The sequence below is a fragment of the Magnolia sinica genome, chromosome 14 (genome assembly GCF_029962835.1).
Source record: "Magnolia sinica isolate HGM2019 chromosome 14, MsV1, whole genome shotgun sequence".
NCBI classification, from domain to species: domain Eukaryota; kingdom Viridiplantae; phylum Streptophyta; class Magnoliopsida; order Magnoliales; family Magnoliaceae; genus Magnolia; species Magnolia sinica.
The window spans coordinates 69,238,592-69,256,072 of NC_080586.1; the positions used below are offsets into that span (position 1 = coordinate 69,238,592).

General features: G+C 38.6%; 1 protein-coding gene across 1 annotated transcript in view; it reads right to left on the reverse strand.

Moving 5' to 3' along the window:
- The window catches only part of LOC131226087 (signal peptidase complex subunit 3B-like), a 33,853-nt gene extending 18,609 nt beyond the window's left edge, over positions 1 to 15,244 (reverse strand). Inside the window, exons 1-4 of the mRNA XM_058221772.1 lie at positions 15,030 to 15,244; positions 12,864 to 12,911; positions 1,161 to 1,223; positions 314 to 367 (exon numbers count right to left, since the gene is read on the reverse strand). Of these exons, the coding sequence (XP_058077755.1) occupies positions 314 to 367; positions 1,161 to 1,223; positions 12,864 to 12,911; positions 15,030 to 15,155 (291 nt within the window). The 5' untranslated portion in view covers positions 15,156 to 15,244. The remainder of the gene's footprint in view (positions 1 to 313; positions 368 to 1,160; positions 1,224 to 12,863; positions 12,912 to 15,029) is intronic.
- Positions 15,245 to 17,481: the final 2,237 nt, after the last annotated feature.

Genomic DNA, 17,481 nt, shown 5'->3' on the forward strand with positions numbered 1-17,481 from the left:
ATTTCCTTTCCATCCTCATGACCACATCCCAAAGATGTTTAGCAAAGGGGGAGCCAACAACACAGGAAAATGTGGAGATAGGAAAGCCCATTCTTAACCATGTATGTATAATATAACTCTTTGGTATTCAAAGTTTCGAACCAGGTCCAGAAGAAAATATAATCATATTTTCTAGTTATAATTAGCACTAAATTTGCAAGTTGTCATTCTATGGAGCAACAGTTCACAACTACTGGTTCAGGTTCACAGCCTTTCCACGCCAAAATAAAAATATCATGGCCAAAGATCAAATGACGGATGCACCAAAGCTTACCTGATTCAAAGTATTCTGTGGGGTCTCATACTCAGCTGCTATAAAGACAAAAACCTGCAGTACTAGAGAGAGTTAGATGTAAACAGCAAAGTCATCTTAAATTAACTTTGAACTCATCCAAGCGGGTGAAAGCAAAATAATATGTTTTAAATAGTTTTACATAATTCACTGTTTAAGCATAGAACACACAAGTCAAGCTACTGAGAAGGCTTCATGCTTTGTCCAATCTTGATAACATTCTAGACATCAATAATGCACCTGTAACTTATAATTCTAATATCTATAAAGAATGTTTGGAAATTCATGACCATTTAACCAACTCCGAACTTTGAGAGTAAATATATTAGAGTTGAATACAGCAGAAATTAGCATTAGACAACTGTACAAGCATGAGTTTGCAGAGCCGCTGATTCTGGAGTTTCAGCCAAGATTATATCTTATCAGCCTGAAAACATCCACTGCATTTTGAAGTTCCCCTCATGATGGTAGGGGAAGGGATGCAATTCACCCAGTGCAAGTGAGTTCTTATATCCCCTGTGTTTTGGTGTGGAAAAATGGGAAGAGATTAATCCCTCTGTGATTCCGTTTCCTGAACCACTCCAAACCCAGAGCGGATTGGTTTCACAGAAAAAGCAGACACAGCCCCTATCTTTGGGCACATCCAAATTGTCCCTAAGGCGTGACAGTGAATATTATTTACAGGTTTTAAAGCAGCACAAAACCTGGAACGCAAGAACAATAAAAAAGAAAAAAGAAAAAAAAAAAAGGACTACCCACAGATCTTCTCAATAAAGAAAAGAAGTTCATGAATACATTGCAGTAAATAAACATTTCTTTACTGGTAGACCTGTTTTGTGTTCCATGTAAACATCGATTGTAGATCTGCTGATATATTTAACGTCAAGCTAACCTGCATAAAACAATGGTTGGAAATGTTAAGCTTGAGCTCTAGGATTTGACAGATCAAATGCATAGACAAGAACTTAAAGCAAAGAATAAATACATCAGGAAAACTTTCCTTTCATTCCTCACACTGCACGGTATCTACCAATTGCATAATAGACTCAAAATCCTTACTAGAGACTACGCAAGGTATAAACTCATTAGAAGTGCAACTAGTGGCATAGAAACTTGGTCCACGAGATGACCTAGTAGACACCTATATACAACGTGTGCCCATGGGGGTGGGGATAAACAGGGAACACTCTTTTTCCACTTCACCTGGCCGAGATTGTGCCAGCCAGTCCCCAGCCCAGATAAATGAAGAGAGTTGATGTTAGGTGGGCAGCTAATCTTCAAACTTTTGCCAAGAAATCATGAGAATTCCTGTTTAAAATTTATAGCAAAGCCAACCCCAAATTTCCCATGATGATGCTTGTAAAAATTTATAGAATTCCTATGATGATCATGACAATGATTTAATATGGGGCCCATTTAACCAATGGGAGGCATCAAAAGGGTTGTAAAGACAATTAATAAGTCTCCTATCACAAATTTCTACTTTAGGGATTACATTTAGGGTCTGTTTGGATAGTGGGAAAAATAAAGAAAATGGGTGACTTTTCCCATGACAGGAAGTTTCACTATGATTGAATAGCAAAGGAAATATTGGATTTCAAAAAGTAATCATTACCCAAACACCATACTCAAATTTTCACACATAAAATACAAGGTGACTATTGTGAGAGCTTTATGAGATTACCAATTGCTAGCCAAACAAGACCCCAAATTGGAATCCATGTTTTAATAGTTAATGCAGGGGCATTTTCACACCGGGCTCGAGTGGGGTAGCCCGTGGGATGAGGGGACGCACTCGGGGTAGGTGACCCATGTGATTTGGGGGCCCACGGGGGAGGTCTTGTGTTTGAGACTCCTCACAGGTGGTGATTAATGCGCATTTCACACCGGGCTCGAGTGGGGTAGCCTGAGGGATGTGGGGACACACTTGGGATGGGCGGCTCGTGTGAGGCAGTACCCATGTGATTTGGGGCCCATGAGGGGGGTTTGGCCAAGGTCCTAACCCATGCGATGTGGGGCCTGGGCTATGAGATAAAGGGATTAATTCGCCATACTGTAACAGTTCAAGCTTTTAGAGCAAGTGGTTAATTGTCCTGCATCAATAGTGCTCATGGAAATCATGGAAATCTTGGAAATCATCATTGGATTATCATTACATTTTTCTTTTCTTTTCCCACTATCCAAAAAGGCCCTAACAGCCAGTTATTTCTACGAATTCCCAATTGTTTTTTCCATCATCTAACCCAAATCCCAATTAGTAGCATGAGGGCCCCTCTTATAACCCAATCAGATGCCTTATAAGGCTTCTAGCTCTAGTCATTCCAACTAGAAGAACCTAAAAAGCATGCCCACACAATGGAACTCCTATAAAAGTGGTACACTATCTTGATACCTACATGGAAAGGACTCCACATAGAGAACCCCTAATAGATGCAAGTGGAGTGCTCCTGGACCATTGGGAATGCTCTAACACCTTCCAAACTTTAGCCACATATACTCCCTCCTAACTCTTAAGAAAGGTCATAAGGTCTATTTATTAAAATAAAAGACCTCTAGTTCCTTGAGAAAGAGTGCACAACCTATAAATCCATTCTAATCCACACATGTGATCAGTATGGACACCACAAGACTCCCACAACCCACAATGACCCATTAAATTAGGAAAATAAATGAGGAAACCAAAACTGAACTAAGACTACCTTTTCGGGCACCAGTGACCCACCAAATAGGCCAACAGTTCATCAGTGCAAATATGGTCTGCTTTAGGCTGCATCAAATGGGCGTTCCATGAAATTTATAGTCAAACTCATCTCACGGTTCCCCACATCACAAATTGGTCACTCTCTGCAAGTTTTTCTCAAAATACCTCACCTCCAAACCTCCGACCTCATGCATCTATGGACAGGTGCAAGTTCCTTGTGCAACTTTGTACGTATCCTAAGGGGCTGTCAGGGAAGGTGGAAAACCTTGAAAACAAAATTTGATTTCCAAAGAATCTACTTCTCCCTTGTTTGAGGAAAAAAAAATGCAGGCATGGAAAGCGAATTCCATTTCTAAGGTTTTCCTCAAAAACATGGATATCGATCTCTTCCGGCATTTGTAAAATGCATATGGAAGACGCTGAATTGATTAATCACCTTTTTCATCCATTGCGCTTTTACTCGGGAGGTGTATATCATTTTCCTTGGCATTTTCAACATTGCTTAGGTAATGCTAGACAATATAGAAGGCTTCCTTTGGGCTTGGCATGGAGGCAGAGTTGGGGCGGTGTGGTGGGTAGTTCTTATGGTCGTGCTTTGAGCTATTTGGGGGAAAAGGAAAAACCATTGCTTCCGCAAAAAAAATGTGGCTCAGTCGTAGATGTGGTGAGGGTTAAATTAGATGTGGGTTCAATGTCTAGGTTAAAATCAGTGGGTGTTTGTAATTATCGGCATTGTTTGGGTTGTAATTTCTCCCTGCCCTAGCTTTACTTTGGTGGTTTCTTAATAAAATGATGTTACCTTTCAAAAAATAAAAATAAAAATCAATCTCTTTCGAACTTTTTTTTTTTTTAAAAAAAGCATGTTAAATGTTAATTTCTACAGTTAGGTGAGACAACTTGTTTGACCGTTAACCTTTTAACACTTTCATGATAAACAACACCAAACAATGGAATTACCATTGGATTTCGCAATTCTCATTTGCATTTATTAGTTGTCTCGGTCACAAAGTTTACTTGTGCATTGACTTTTATCATCCATGCCCAATTGCCTCTATACTTTTCATGGCGCCAGGATTGTCAAAGACCAAACCTAATTTGCCTTACTACATATTCTATCTTTTGTTTCACTTCCCTCACTCTTTTTCACCAGTTACCCACAGCTGAACATCAATGCAACAACAAAATCGAGTCAACTCATACCCAAGCTGACCCACCAAGAGGTTGCTTGGTATCTCATTACACCTCTTCAGCATTCTGATGAGACTGAACATCCTATTCAATCATCAATGACCTGCTCTTACGCATTTCCACTTCTCATCCTGGAGTGTATCTGTTTCATGAAGATGCTATGAGCCATGAATGTTGGAGAAATGCTATTCAGGAACAACTCATTGCTCTGAGTCCAGAGAAAAATTACATATGGGAGAGTCCAGTCATTTGACAAACACTTTGTAGGTTGCTAGTGGAAATCCAGTCATTCAATGTAGATGAAAATCTGGTGATTTCATTGAGCATTTTGGGGCTATTTGGTTGCAAAAGGATGTTCACCAAATTTGGGGGTCAATTATGAAGAAACTTTTTTAAGGCATCACCCAAATTTGGGGGTCAGGTCATCCATATCGCCTTCGCCGGAATAGTGTGGAGTCACTTCTTATTGATGTTTCAAACGGATTGGGTGATGCCGGCTTCGGTAAACGTCTTGCTTCCAAACTGTTTCTCACTCCTTCTACTACTAATTTCGACCAACCTTGGCTAGGTATTTGAGATAAAAACACATTATATTACAGATTTTTTTGAATCAAAGCTCGGTGGGCCATTTTTCAGAAATTCGTCAAAAATAGGTATTTATACTTTTTTAATATGTTTTGCTGTTTTAATCATGTCATATGATGTGTTAATCATAGTAGAACATGTTAATGTGCATTTTACAGATTTGGGGTGTCATTTAATAAATTTTTTTATATTTTTTTCTATTTACGCATGAATTTTGGCCCCTTTTTTTAAAATTCGAATCAATTTTCAATGGTTGTTTTGTTGTTTTAATCATGCCATTTGATGTGTTAATTATAGTAGAACATGTTAATGTGCATTTTACAGATTTGGGGTGCCATTTTATATTTTTTTAATATTTTTTTCTATTTACGCATTTATTTTGGCCCTTTTTTTGAAAATTCGAAAAATTATTTTTTAATGATTCTTTTGCTGTTTTAATGATGTCATATGATGTGTTAATCATAGTAGAACATGTTAATGTGCATTTTACAGATTTGGGGTGCCATTTTATATATTTTTTATATTTTTTTCTATTTACGCATTTATTTTGGCCCTTTTTTTGAAAATTCGAAAAATCATTTTTTAATGATTCTTTTGCTGTTTTAATGATGCCATATGATGTGTTAATCATAGTAGAACATGTTAATGTGCATTTTACAGATTTGGGGTGCCATTTTATATTTTTTTTCTATTTACGCATTTATTTTGGCCCTTTTTTTGAAAATTCGAAAAATCATTTTTTTAATGATTCTTTTGTTGTTTTAATGATGCCATATGATGTGTTAATCATAGTAGAACATGTTAATGTGCATTTTACATATTTGGGGTGCCATTTTATATTTTTATTTTTATTTTTTTCTATTTACGCATTTATTTCGGCCCTTTTTTTGAAAATTCGAAAAATCATTTTTTAATGATTCTTTTGCTGTTTTAATGATGCCATATGATGTGTTAATCATAGTAGAACATGTTAATGTGCATTTTACATATTTGGGGTGCCATTTTATATTTTTTTAATATATTTTTTTCTATTTACGCATGAATTTTGGCCCTTAAAAATAATTGCAAACACCTAAATGTAAGATATTTTCATATTACATTCATTGTAATATATCTATCATTGATAGTAGATGGTTAGAAAATTAAATATATGAATTTTGTAGTCAAATTCAGGTTATCTGGTTCATAAATTCATCAGATACAACTTCTTACCAAAGAGTGGACCGTTACACCACCATAAACATGTTCCAATTTATAAATGAATGCATATTTGGAATGCTTAGAATATTCCGGATTTAATCCATATTTTTTCATATTTTTTTGGCAAAAAAGTATCGCCGTTACGCCCCGTATCCGTATCGGTTTTGGAGGTCACCGTTACGCCAACCGATACCAATACGGGACACCTAATAGTGTGGAGTCACTTCTTATTGATGTTTCAAACGGATTGGGTGATGCCGGCTTCGGTAGGGGATCTTATGTGGGCTTGGCATGGTCGAGCAGGGAAAGTAGGAAAATGATTTGGCGGTTGCTCATTTTGGCAATTTCTGGGCCATCTGGGGGGGCAAAATGGATTTTGCTTCAGATAAGGTTATTACGAGAGTGCAAGCCCTTTTAAAGGAGTGGGCTGTGCATGTAAAGGCCGTGTCAGCCGCTTCTAAGGCTTGATTTTGTTATCTGGGTGTTGTATTCTTTGCTCGTTATTTGCAAGCTTTTTTAATAAATGATTGTTATCTTTCAAAAAAAAAAAAAAGGCAACTAAGAAGAAAGGCCTATTGTATTCTTCACCACTCATACATCTCAACATCCTCATTTTTCTAATATGCTCATCATGTGAACATGATGTTCTTTGATTGCCCGACATTGTCTCATAAAGCATGGTTGGTAATATAACTATCCTATATAATCTCCCCTTCAGTTTGATTCGTATGCAGCAATCACATAAAACTCCAAAGGCACATCTCTAGTTCGTCCACTCAACTCTAATTCTATGAGCAATATCCTTCTCATTCTCTTGCTCTCATGAATTATCGATAAAAAAATGCAAAAAATGGTCATTCAGAGGTACTTATTAGTCAGCAATCTTAATAATTCCTGGTTTCGACTCCTATTATTGCTAAAATTGCATTCCATATACTCTGTTTCCTCCAACCAAATTTTAAAACCTTTAGATTCTAACTCATCCCTCCATCGTTCTAGCTTTGCATTTACCCACTCATTTGTCTCATCAATCAAAACTGTCACCTGCAAACAACACATGCCATGACTTCTTGTAAATGCCTCATTAAATCATCCATAATCAAGTCAATAGATATAGGCTCAATGCTTATGTAAGCCCACACTAATTAGAAACTCACTTCTCTCTCAACTAGTGGTCTTCACATTTGTCGTTGCTTCTTTTTTTTATTTTTTTTTTTAATTTTTTCTATTTTTAAGGTGATGGTTTTATTAAGAAAAAGAAAAGGCAAAAGCAATTACAACCCAGACCAAGAACCAAGCCAAAGAGGACACTTGGAAAGGTCTTTATATTGGAGGCCCATCCAATTACCATCCAACTTAACTGTTCTAAAGACCTTAGTAACCTGCCCACATTGATTTCGGAAGCATCTATCATTCCTCTCCTTCTATAAGGCCCAAAAACCTACCACAATGACAAGTGTCTAAAGAATTTCCCTCTTTTTCCAACTCCACCTCTGTGCCAAGACAAAGAAATCCTCTGTAGACACCGACATCGCCAATGTAACATTCAACAAACCCAAGAACTTTTCCCACAATTCAGTAGCGAAGGCGCAATGAATAAAAAGATGGTTAACCAACTCCACGTTCTTCATGCACATCATGCAAATATTAGAGATCACCATCTTCCTTTTCTAAAGGTTACCTACCGCGAGCACTTTGTTCCTCCCCACCAACCATGCAAAAGCTACACAAAGGAGGAATGGAAAGGAGGAGCACTAGGAGAGCAGCCATGAAGTAGTCTATAGAAAGACCTAATTGAGAACCTGCCTAACTTCTCTAGCACCCATAAGATTGCATCCTTACTAACCCAATCGGGGAGGGTATTTTAAAGCCTTTTGAGAAGCTGCATGAACTCATCTAGTTCCTCGTCCAACAGGTTTCTCCAGCAAGACGGCAACCACACCACCCTACCACCTGAGGTTGAGTAACACTGATCTATAGTGATATGCACATCCATGGCTAACCTTGCCAACGTCATAAACTCTTCATGAAGTGCCCTCTCACCTAACTATCTTTCCAAAAGCGATCATTTTCCCATCTCCTAAGGACCTATTTAAAATGATTGAAATCCCCATAAATGATGGCAAACGCACCATCATGATGCTAGCAAGGTGTTTGAAGAGAGAGTGGCGCCCCTGTATTCTCAAAGATTTTTAACTGACACCATGTTCTCCATCCATGGAAGGCCCCAAGATTGAGAGGATAGGATTGTTTTATCTTAGAGAAATTTCATTCATGTATCGTCCATGATCATGGTGTGCCGTAAAGGCCATTATGTAAAGGTAATGGTGGCAACCGTTACACGTTATGGAGTCGTAAAGGTTGTAACAGCCATTATGGAAAAAAATGACCTGTATTTGCCATTAAAGACACGTTACGTCCCCTATAAAGGCCATAACAACTCCGTAATTGTCTGTTATGGGGAATATACAAGTTTTCTATACTTTATAATTAACATTACGGGGCAGATACAGGTTTTTGGGATTTTTTTTTTCAATAAAAAAAAGAGATTGTAATGGCTGTTATGAGGCCGTAACAGTCGTTACGACCCATATTGTAAAGGTAATGGTGGTGGCCGTTACAGCCACCATTACCGTTACAGAACACCTCCATGATGGGTCTGAATAGACCAACAGTCCATATTAGAAAACCATAGAGCCCAATTGTACAAACTGAAAATCAGAGCATACCATGTTGATCCTCGATCCAGGACCACATAATTACCTATGGTGGCATCCGACAAGTAAAGAAAATCAGAATTATTATGATTTTACAGCCCTTTATGTGTATTTCACTCCAATCGAATAGGCCCTAAGGAAAACTAGTGCCCTTCTTAAACTTGGTCCCGATTTTGATGACTGTTTTCCACATTGCTGGGGCCCTAGAAAATGATGGCCCTCTCGTCCACCACCCCCTCCTGAATGCCATATTCCTAGTCTTAGCTATCACCTCCCTCCATAAATAGTCCTCTTCCGAGCCGAACTTCCATAGCCCTTTGCCCAACAGCTTGAGTTCATTCCCTCCAAGGCCTCCACATTCCATAACTCGTCCATGTACGACTTGCAAACCTTTTCCCATTTCAGTAATTGAAAATTTTCCTTTAAATCTGCACCCTGCCACAAGAAGTCATGTCTCAACATCTCCAAACTATCCAAAACAAACCGCGGACGCCTGAAGAGAGACATGAAGTAGAGTAGCAAGTTTGACAATGTCATCTTAATTAAAGTCAACCTCCCACGTAAAGAAAGGTACTGGCATTTCCACCGTGAAAGCTTCTTCTCTACCCTCTCAATAACATTGTCCCACAAGTGTTTAGGCAGCTTACCAATGCATAAGGGTAAGCCAAGATACATAGTAGGAAAGGAACCTGCTAGGCAACCAAAAACTTTCACAAAATTTTCAAACTACTCCTTAGACAAACCAACCCACAATAGCTTGCTTTTGGAGATATTCACTTTCAATTCTAACACTACCTAAAAGCATCTAATTATTTTTCTCAAAAATGTCCACCTTAGCTATTGTTGCATTGCAAAAGAGAATGGTGCCATCGGCAAACTACAAGTGAGATATTTGAAAGTCCTCTTTATTCACTTCTAAACCACTTATGAGCCCCGTCACTAACCCTTTGTTCGACATCTTGCTCAATGCTTCCACAACTACCACAAAGAGGAAGGGAGATAGCGGGTCCCCTTGTCGGAGAACCCTTGACACCTTAAAGAATCCTTCAAGAGACCTGCTCAAAGCACCGAGAATTTAGTTGATCGAATACATTCATAAACCTAGCTTCTCCATTCCTACCTGCATCCCTAGTGGCACAGCATGTAATCCTAGTTCTTAAACCACAGATCATATGCCTTTTTTAAATCAACTTACAAATTATACATTTTTTCTTTTCCCTATGTCGCAAGTCTATACACTTGTGGGCGATTAAAGTGCTATCCAGAATTTGTCTCCCAGGCACAAAAGCCTCATGAGCTTTAGCTATGACTTTTCCCAATGCAAGGGAAATCTAGAAGCCAAATATTTGCTAAAATTTTGTAGGGCCCACAAAGATGCTAATGGATCTACAATCTTTTAAACTTTCTGCCCCTTCTTTCTTCGGAATAATGGCAATGAATGACACGCCCAACTCCGTTGCCAGGCAACCACTTGCGAAGAACGCATCAATGAAGCGATATGATCACATTTTGCCTACTCCCAAAGATATGATAAAATGCCATTGGAAAGCTATCTAGCCCCAGTGCCTTGTCGCTCCCTAGGACATCCACTGTTGTCTTGACTTTCGCTTTTAAGAAAGATTTTTTAAGAGAAGCCGCTTCCTCGTCTGAGATTTGATTAAAGGATAAATTGTCTAACCAAGGCCTTTTCCACCTCTTCACCCTTGAGGAGATCATCATAGAATTTGACTATGGCTTCACAAACTTGCCACTTTTCCTCTAGTCTCAACCCATCCACCACAACCCTATTAACCTTATTGTTCTTGGCCCAGGCACTAAATATTTCGTAAAAGAATTTAGTGTTCTTGTCTCCTTCTTTGAGCCAAGTAGCTCTAGACCGTTGTCGCAATTTAATTACCTCTTCCTTCAGCTTCTTCTCGTATTCTATAGCAAGTTTATCCCTAGAGGTTTTTTCCTCCATAGATGGGTCCATACCCTCTCCCTTAATATCCAAGGCTTGAATCTTACTTTGTAGGTCTACCACTTGGATCTCCCAACTGTTGACAACCTCTTTCTTCCACGTGTTAATTTGTCCTTTGAGGAGCTTGAGCTTCTAAAAAAGGGTAAAGTCGGCATGTCTCTCAACCGAAAGGGAAGATTGCCACTCCTTGACCAAAATCGGGAACTCCCTCCACCTCTAACCACATTGGCTCAAATCTAAAGGGCCTCGGGCCCAGTTGTCCTCATCCACCTCCAGGGCAATAGGAAAATGATCGATGAAAGGTCGTAGGCAACCCCTTTTGGTGAACTAGGGGGAATTTCTCCGCCCAATCTAGTGAAGCCAAGAACAAGACCAATTTAGACTTGCCAACCTTTCCTACTCGTTTGTCCATGTGAATTTCACCTCTTCAATTGGAAAATCCACCAACTCACTCCTAAGCACCCAATCTAAAAACTCACTCATACTTCGAGTAATCTGTCCCCAATGAGAACATGATCACATTAAAATCTCCTCCAACACACCACAACAACCGCCATCTATTTTGAACTGAGTCCAGTTCAGCCAATTGGGGTCGTTGATCTCACCTGTTGAGCCCGTAAACTGAAAAGAAGACCCAACTAAACCCAGTAGCCACATCTCTAACAAGGACTAAAACAGAGAATAGTCCCTACCACCAATCCTCCACAGCAAGGTGTTCTGTATTCATTACGATACGGTTGTAAAGGCTGATACGTATGGGTAACGGCCGTGACCGTTACGTGATACAAGGGTGAAACGGGGCAGTTGGTTTTTTGGGACCGTATCAGCTGTTACGGATGTCGTAACAACCGGTACCCCCATAACGGTTAAAAAATTGGCACTTTTTCTATTTAAATTCATCTTTTCCTCTCTTTTTTCACTTTTCCCATTCCGAAAACTCTTCTAGATTATTCTATAGTAGATTTTGACCACTTTTACTATAGATTTTAGGATTAAAACTATAGTTTGAAGCGATTTGGGCGAATAAAAGCTCCAATGGCCATTTTTTTCAAAAAATAAAAAAGGTGGTATTTATGCATTTTAAAAAAAATAAAAAATAAATTCTAGTTCTACTGCTTAATTGTAATGTCTAAACATTAGAGAATATAACCATGTTCATAAATTCACTAGATAGCCCGATATAACACTATCATCAAAAAGTGGACCATTACGATACCATAAACATGTTCAAAACAAAAAAATGAATATATATTTAGAATATTTAGATTATTCTGAATTTCTTAGATGTTTTTTCTGGATTTTTTCGGTATAAAAAATAAAAAATTCAACCGTTATGGGAGTCGTAATGGTCATTACGCCCTCATATCGGCTGTTACGGCCGATACCCGTATCGGTAATGGTGGTGACCGTTATGGCCACCGTTACCACTATGGAATACCTTGCTCCATAGCCTAAATATTAAGTCCCATAGCACCAGGATACCTCATGTTGAGCCCGACACATCAAGAGCCTCACGCTATTTGCTTAAGCCACATAGACTTTATCAACCACCTGTTGATCAATCGATTGCAGCTTGATTTCCTAGAGGGTAAGAAGATTTTCCACTTCCCATGAGGTGGGAAAGCAAGATCTTCCATGTAATCTCTATGAACCTATTCCCTTCATGCAAGCTCCAGATTTTGGGAACATAAAAATTCTCTAAGTCATTGGTTAGACTTGGAAGGACATCCATTTTCCATGAAACTTCCATGTCCAAGAATATTCATCATTCACTTGAACCAATGGTCCCTTTGTGCCGATCGAATGGAGCTCCCATTGATTGATGTTTTTCAATACCCGCGAACAGGAAGATAAGATCCATGGATGTATCAAAACATTCAAGTCAACACCATGAGGTAGGAGTTCTATAACACATGTGAAGAATGAAATTTGAAATTAAATCAGACATTGAGAATTAAGTTGCTTAAAATTTGAGCAATTATTATGCAAAAAGAAAATTATAATACATACTTTTAAGACTTTCACAAGTCGACAATAGAAAAAGTAAAAACCACATGAACAAAGAAAACATCTTAGCTGATAACACAATCTCTTGCCACATTGTCTTGCATAACCAGCACAATAACCACAGGTTCAAGTTGCAACCATTTTGGGCATAAATTGATAAGAGTAGTGCCTTACCTCATCATTTCCATTTGGTTGCTTCTGAAACCAATTTATATTCAGAACCTGCAATGGAAATAAATTGAACACTTCCAAACATCAGATTGTTGGACATCCATAAATAAAATCCAAGACAAGTTAGAATAATTCTGCAAAGATACACATCCAAGCCAATCCTTCGTTGGGTCCCACAGTGTAGATTCCCTAGACTAAAATCCAGGCTCCTCCACTCATCAGGTGTGCCACAACTGTACGAAACAAAGCGGACAGCTAAACCAGTGGCCCATTTGTTCAGCATCCTGTGGCCCAAATGATGAGCGGACTGGGTCATTCTTTGGCCATCTTAGTGACACGATGTGGCTCACCAGATGCATGTCTATGACGTCCCATGCAAGCACCGTGTCGGCACATGTGGAGGCATTGTTGGTGTTGCACCTTGGGTGCTTATGGTATTAGCAAACATATGGGGAGTGTTTGGATTGGAGTATTTGGTGTTATTGTAATGCATTATAGCCATCATTACATTAATATAGTGTTTGCTTACACTAGTGTTTCAATGGCCAAATACAAATGTATTACGATAAAGGAACTTGAATTTGTAATTATTACAAACATACAATACATTACATGAGACATCTCCTATCCAAACATGGGTTTAAGGGCCTGTTTGGTTTTCCAATTACAACAGTAAATGGCTGCAAATGGGTAATGATTATTTACTCTTGTAATTGTGTGGTGACATCATTTACATTTGACTGCAATGATAATTTTTACATTATTTGTTTCGCCCACAAATAACTGTGAAAATGGTAGTTTTATAATGTGGAAATGTAATGATTCCTAATTAAACAAACACCTGGAAATGATAATGATGGCTCATTTACTTTGCATTTCATAGGAAATTGGAAAAGCAAACAAAACCTAATTGTATTTTTCATGTTGAAATAACATGTTGACCAAGGAATAGGGCTTGTACACTGTAACCATTGCACTATTTCCGTGGCTATCTGATGCAAGCCCACGGCCCAGTTAGGCACATCCAGGCCAACGTAGGACCTAGCCCACTTAGGCCCATATAGGTCCATTGTATTGCCCAATAAGAGGTACACCCAAACCTACTGTAGGTCCAACATGTGCTAATTTTTCAGCTGATTATTCATAAATTTCGAAGTCTAAATCAAGGATTATAATTTACTATTTTTGGGAGAATGGGGGGCTGATTTAAAGATGTGATAAGGGTGTAATTGATATGATTGAAGATATGCGTTGGTTTTAGAGATATTATTACTTTCCATGTTTGCTTTTTTATTAGGCTTTTACTATATTAAAGAAGATTAAATTTATTTGTAATAAATTGTAATTGATTTCTTAGTTTGGGGGATTTCAATTAAAGATTCGTTTAGGATCTATAAAAGGGGGTGGTAGTGTAGGAGTTTATCATTTGAATATTTTTCTAAGTGTGGTTTTTTTTTTTTCCTGTCAGTTTCTGTAAGAGAAAATGTTGATATCAATAAAAATTCTCCCCCTTTCTACTTTATTGTTCTTGTGAGTATTCTTTTTTTAATTTCTTTGCAGTTTAGGTTTCGAGATCTCATTGACTCGATAACCGGGTTGCACCACTATCCAAACACAGGATTTCTCAGTCAAAATACCACAACACCAAGAGATGGATATTTTAGTATGTAATCATTGCTGAAATGCACGACAATGAAGCGTAATACCATGAACCAAGCACGCTCTGAATGTTTATGCAGAATGATTTGTAGCAATAAACATGATTCGAGTACAAATCATAACAGAGAAGATGGCATGGAAGGGATAGGAAAGGTCCCTTTCGTGAATCAGCAGTACCTTCATTAGGACATATGGACACCATGATAGTTTGATCTGGACCATCCATTCAGTCCAGCCGACTAATCATGGGCCACCGTGCAAGAGACACACCCATTTCATGATAATATCCATATGATCATCTAATTCATATGATTGTGTAATTCCAGGAGAGGAGACCCTTAAAGAGTGGGATGGATTGAATGGAAGATACAGATCGATTGATCGGGAGCTTTGCCATAGCATAGTATAGACAACAGGTGCTCGCACAACATACATACATACATAGATACATGTCTCTATACCATACATACATACCGAGAGAGAGAGCGAGAGAGAGAGAGATGGGAATACCTGGACATGGGCGGTGGGAGATGGGACGTTGAAATTATCAGAGAGAGAAGCCATGGCGCACATTACCGCTAATATCGTCACCGCGAACGTTAGCACCGCGTTCGCACGGTAACCGAAGGAATGCATTCTCCTCTGTCTCTATCTCTCTCCCTCTCCCTCTCTCAGTCTCCTCTTATTTGGTTTGGTCAGAGAGGAGGAGCTGGGGTTTTCTTCGGAGTGGGTTTTTTTTATTTGGAGAAGTCATATCCTATACGGTACTCGGGCTGCGTATGACGGTTGAATCCTTGATACACAGGGACTGTGTAATTGTATCTGTATCATATATTAACTCAAATAAAACTCACAAGATTTTCATGTTTAACCGTCCGATAAATGTATCCGATAGTCAAATGATCAAACGAGCATTTAATTAATTGGTGCCACATGTGTGATTTCTAAGGAATTTGTAAGTGCCCGCGTATTATCCCTCACGCTCTGTCTGAGTATCATAGATTTCTCGTTTCTTTTGTTAACGGAAAACATTGCGGACCGGGTTACTTTCACAAACGACTTAAACTGCGGGGAATCCACGCCGTCCATCACGTACATAACCTCTCTCTCTCTGAGCCTTGATCTTAAAAACCAGGATGATTCAACATTCAGGTGAGCCCTAAAAACTGTCTATACCTAAAACCTCTTAATTCACGTGCTATGGCCCACCCGAACTTTAGAAAACTGTGTTTTTATATAATTATTTCATCCTAGAGAGGAAGATCAGATGAATGGATTGGATACAAACACCACGGTGGGTTTTACAAAAAGCCAACAATGATCGTTTCATCCCAGCAGTTTCCTGATGGATGATCGTGATTTTTTGTTTCAATGGTTAAAATGAGGCAGCCTTGCTGATGGACGGGGTGGATCTTCTGAAAGTTACACCCACGTGGCTGTCGGTTTGCAGAAATAACCGGTTTAGGTCCCTATGGCGACCTACCCTTGGGCGGCTCTTTTTTAAAGCGTATCGTACGGAACACACAAATCGTGCACCCTCTAACTTGCGGTGGTCGTCTTTGGGTCAATGTTTTAAAACCCAGGTCAGTAGTGGACCCCGTCTTCGGACCCGGCCCGGTCCACCCGTTGCTCCAACCGGGTCAACCCGGTTTTTGCAACTCGTCTCTAAACAAGGAATGGATCACAGATATCCCTGTAAATTTGAGCCATGTGGGCCCACCGTGATTTCTATGTTATATCCATTCCGTCCAATCTCAAGTGGGACCCTAGTCAGCAAAACTCCATTTTAGATTATGTATTTAAAAGAAATGATTTCAGGATTGATCAAATGTTTAAAATTTGGACACAAACTTCTTTATTTGGAAGGGGCCCAAACTTAATTAAACACTTTTTATTAAAAAAATTTGGAGGTCAATTTTAAAAATAGAATTTGTGATCACTACTAGGGTTGTACACGAACTGAGTTAGCTTGGTTAGCTCGCTCGACTCAACTCAAAAAAGCTCGATTCGACTCGGTTCGAATTTGAGCATGAGCCAAGTCAAGCTGATTTTTTGAGCTCGAAAAAACTTCGAACCAAGTTCAAGCTTGCCCAAGCTCGACTCGACTCTGATCCAACCCCAACTCAAATCGAACTAGTCGCCAAGTGTTTGATGAAATAACTCAACTAAATGTCGACTAATAGCAAGGAAGGTATGTATATGAAACAAATACCATTTTCCTTGATTTCGATGTTCCCTATAAAGTGTTTGATGAATACTTGTAAACAGTAGCTGCTATTTTACATACAGTAAGAAATTGAAAGTGCACTGCATGTATTTGTGAAAATGTCGCAGAAGCTCGATTTTGGCTTGAACTCGACTCAAACTTGCTCGACCTGCTGACCGAACCAAGCCAAGCTAGCCAGTCAGGCTCGAGGACCAAGCCAAGTCGAGTTCAAGCTGGGGTTAGCTAGTGGTCGAGCCAAGTTGAGCTGAGGCTAGCTCAACTCGGTTCGACTCGATGTACACCCCTAACTGCTACCCACTAATCAAATTGAGTAGAATTTGTTTTTTTTTTTAAAAAAAAAGAAAGAAAAAAGAAAAAAAGAGAGAGATAGATTAATTTATATGAGCATTACTTAAAAATGAAGGATTTGAGAGAGGAAAAGATCACCATTGGACTATCCATGTTATTATTCATTTGTATAAAATTCTAATTTTTTCCATTAAAATTTCAATTAACTTCATTTATATGTAATACACAAACATATATGTACTTATTTTTTCACTCCGATTTTATCAATGTAAACGGTATAAAACCCGAACTTCTCATTCTCCGAATTTTTCTGGTTTCTTTTATCACCTTTGTTATATATTATTTTAATGATTTGGACTGAAATAAAGAAAAATATTTTCCATACTTATTATTATTATTATTTTTTTTTACTTTTCACTGTTTTGCTAACTATGCGTGAGACACACA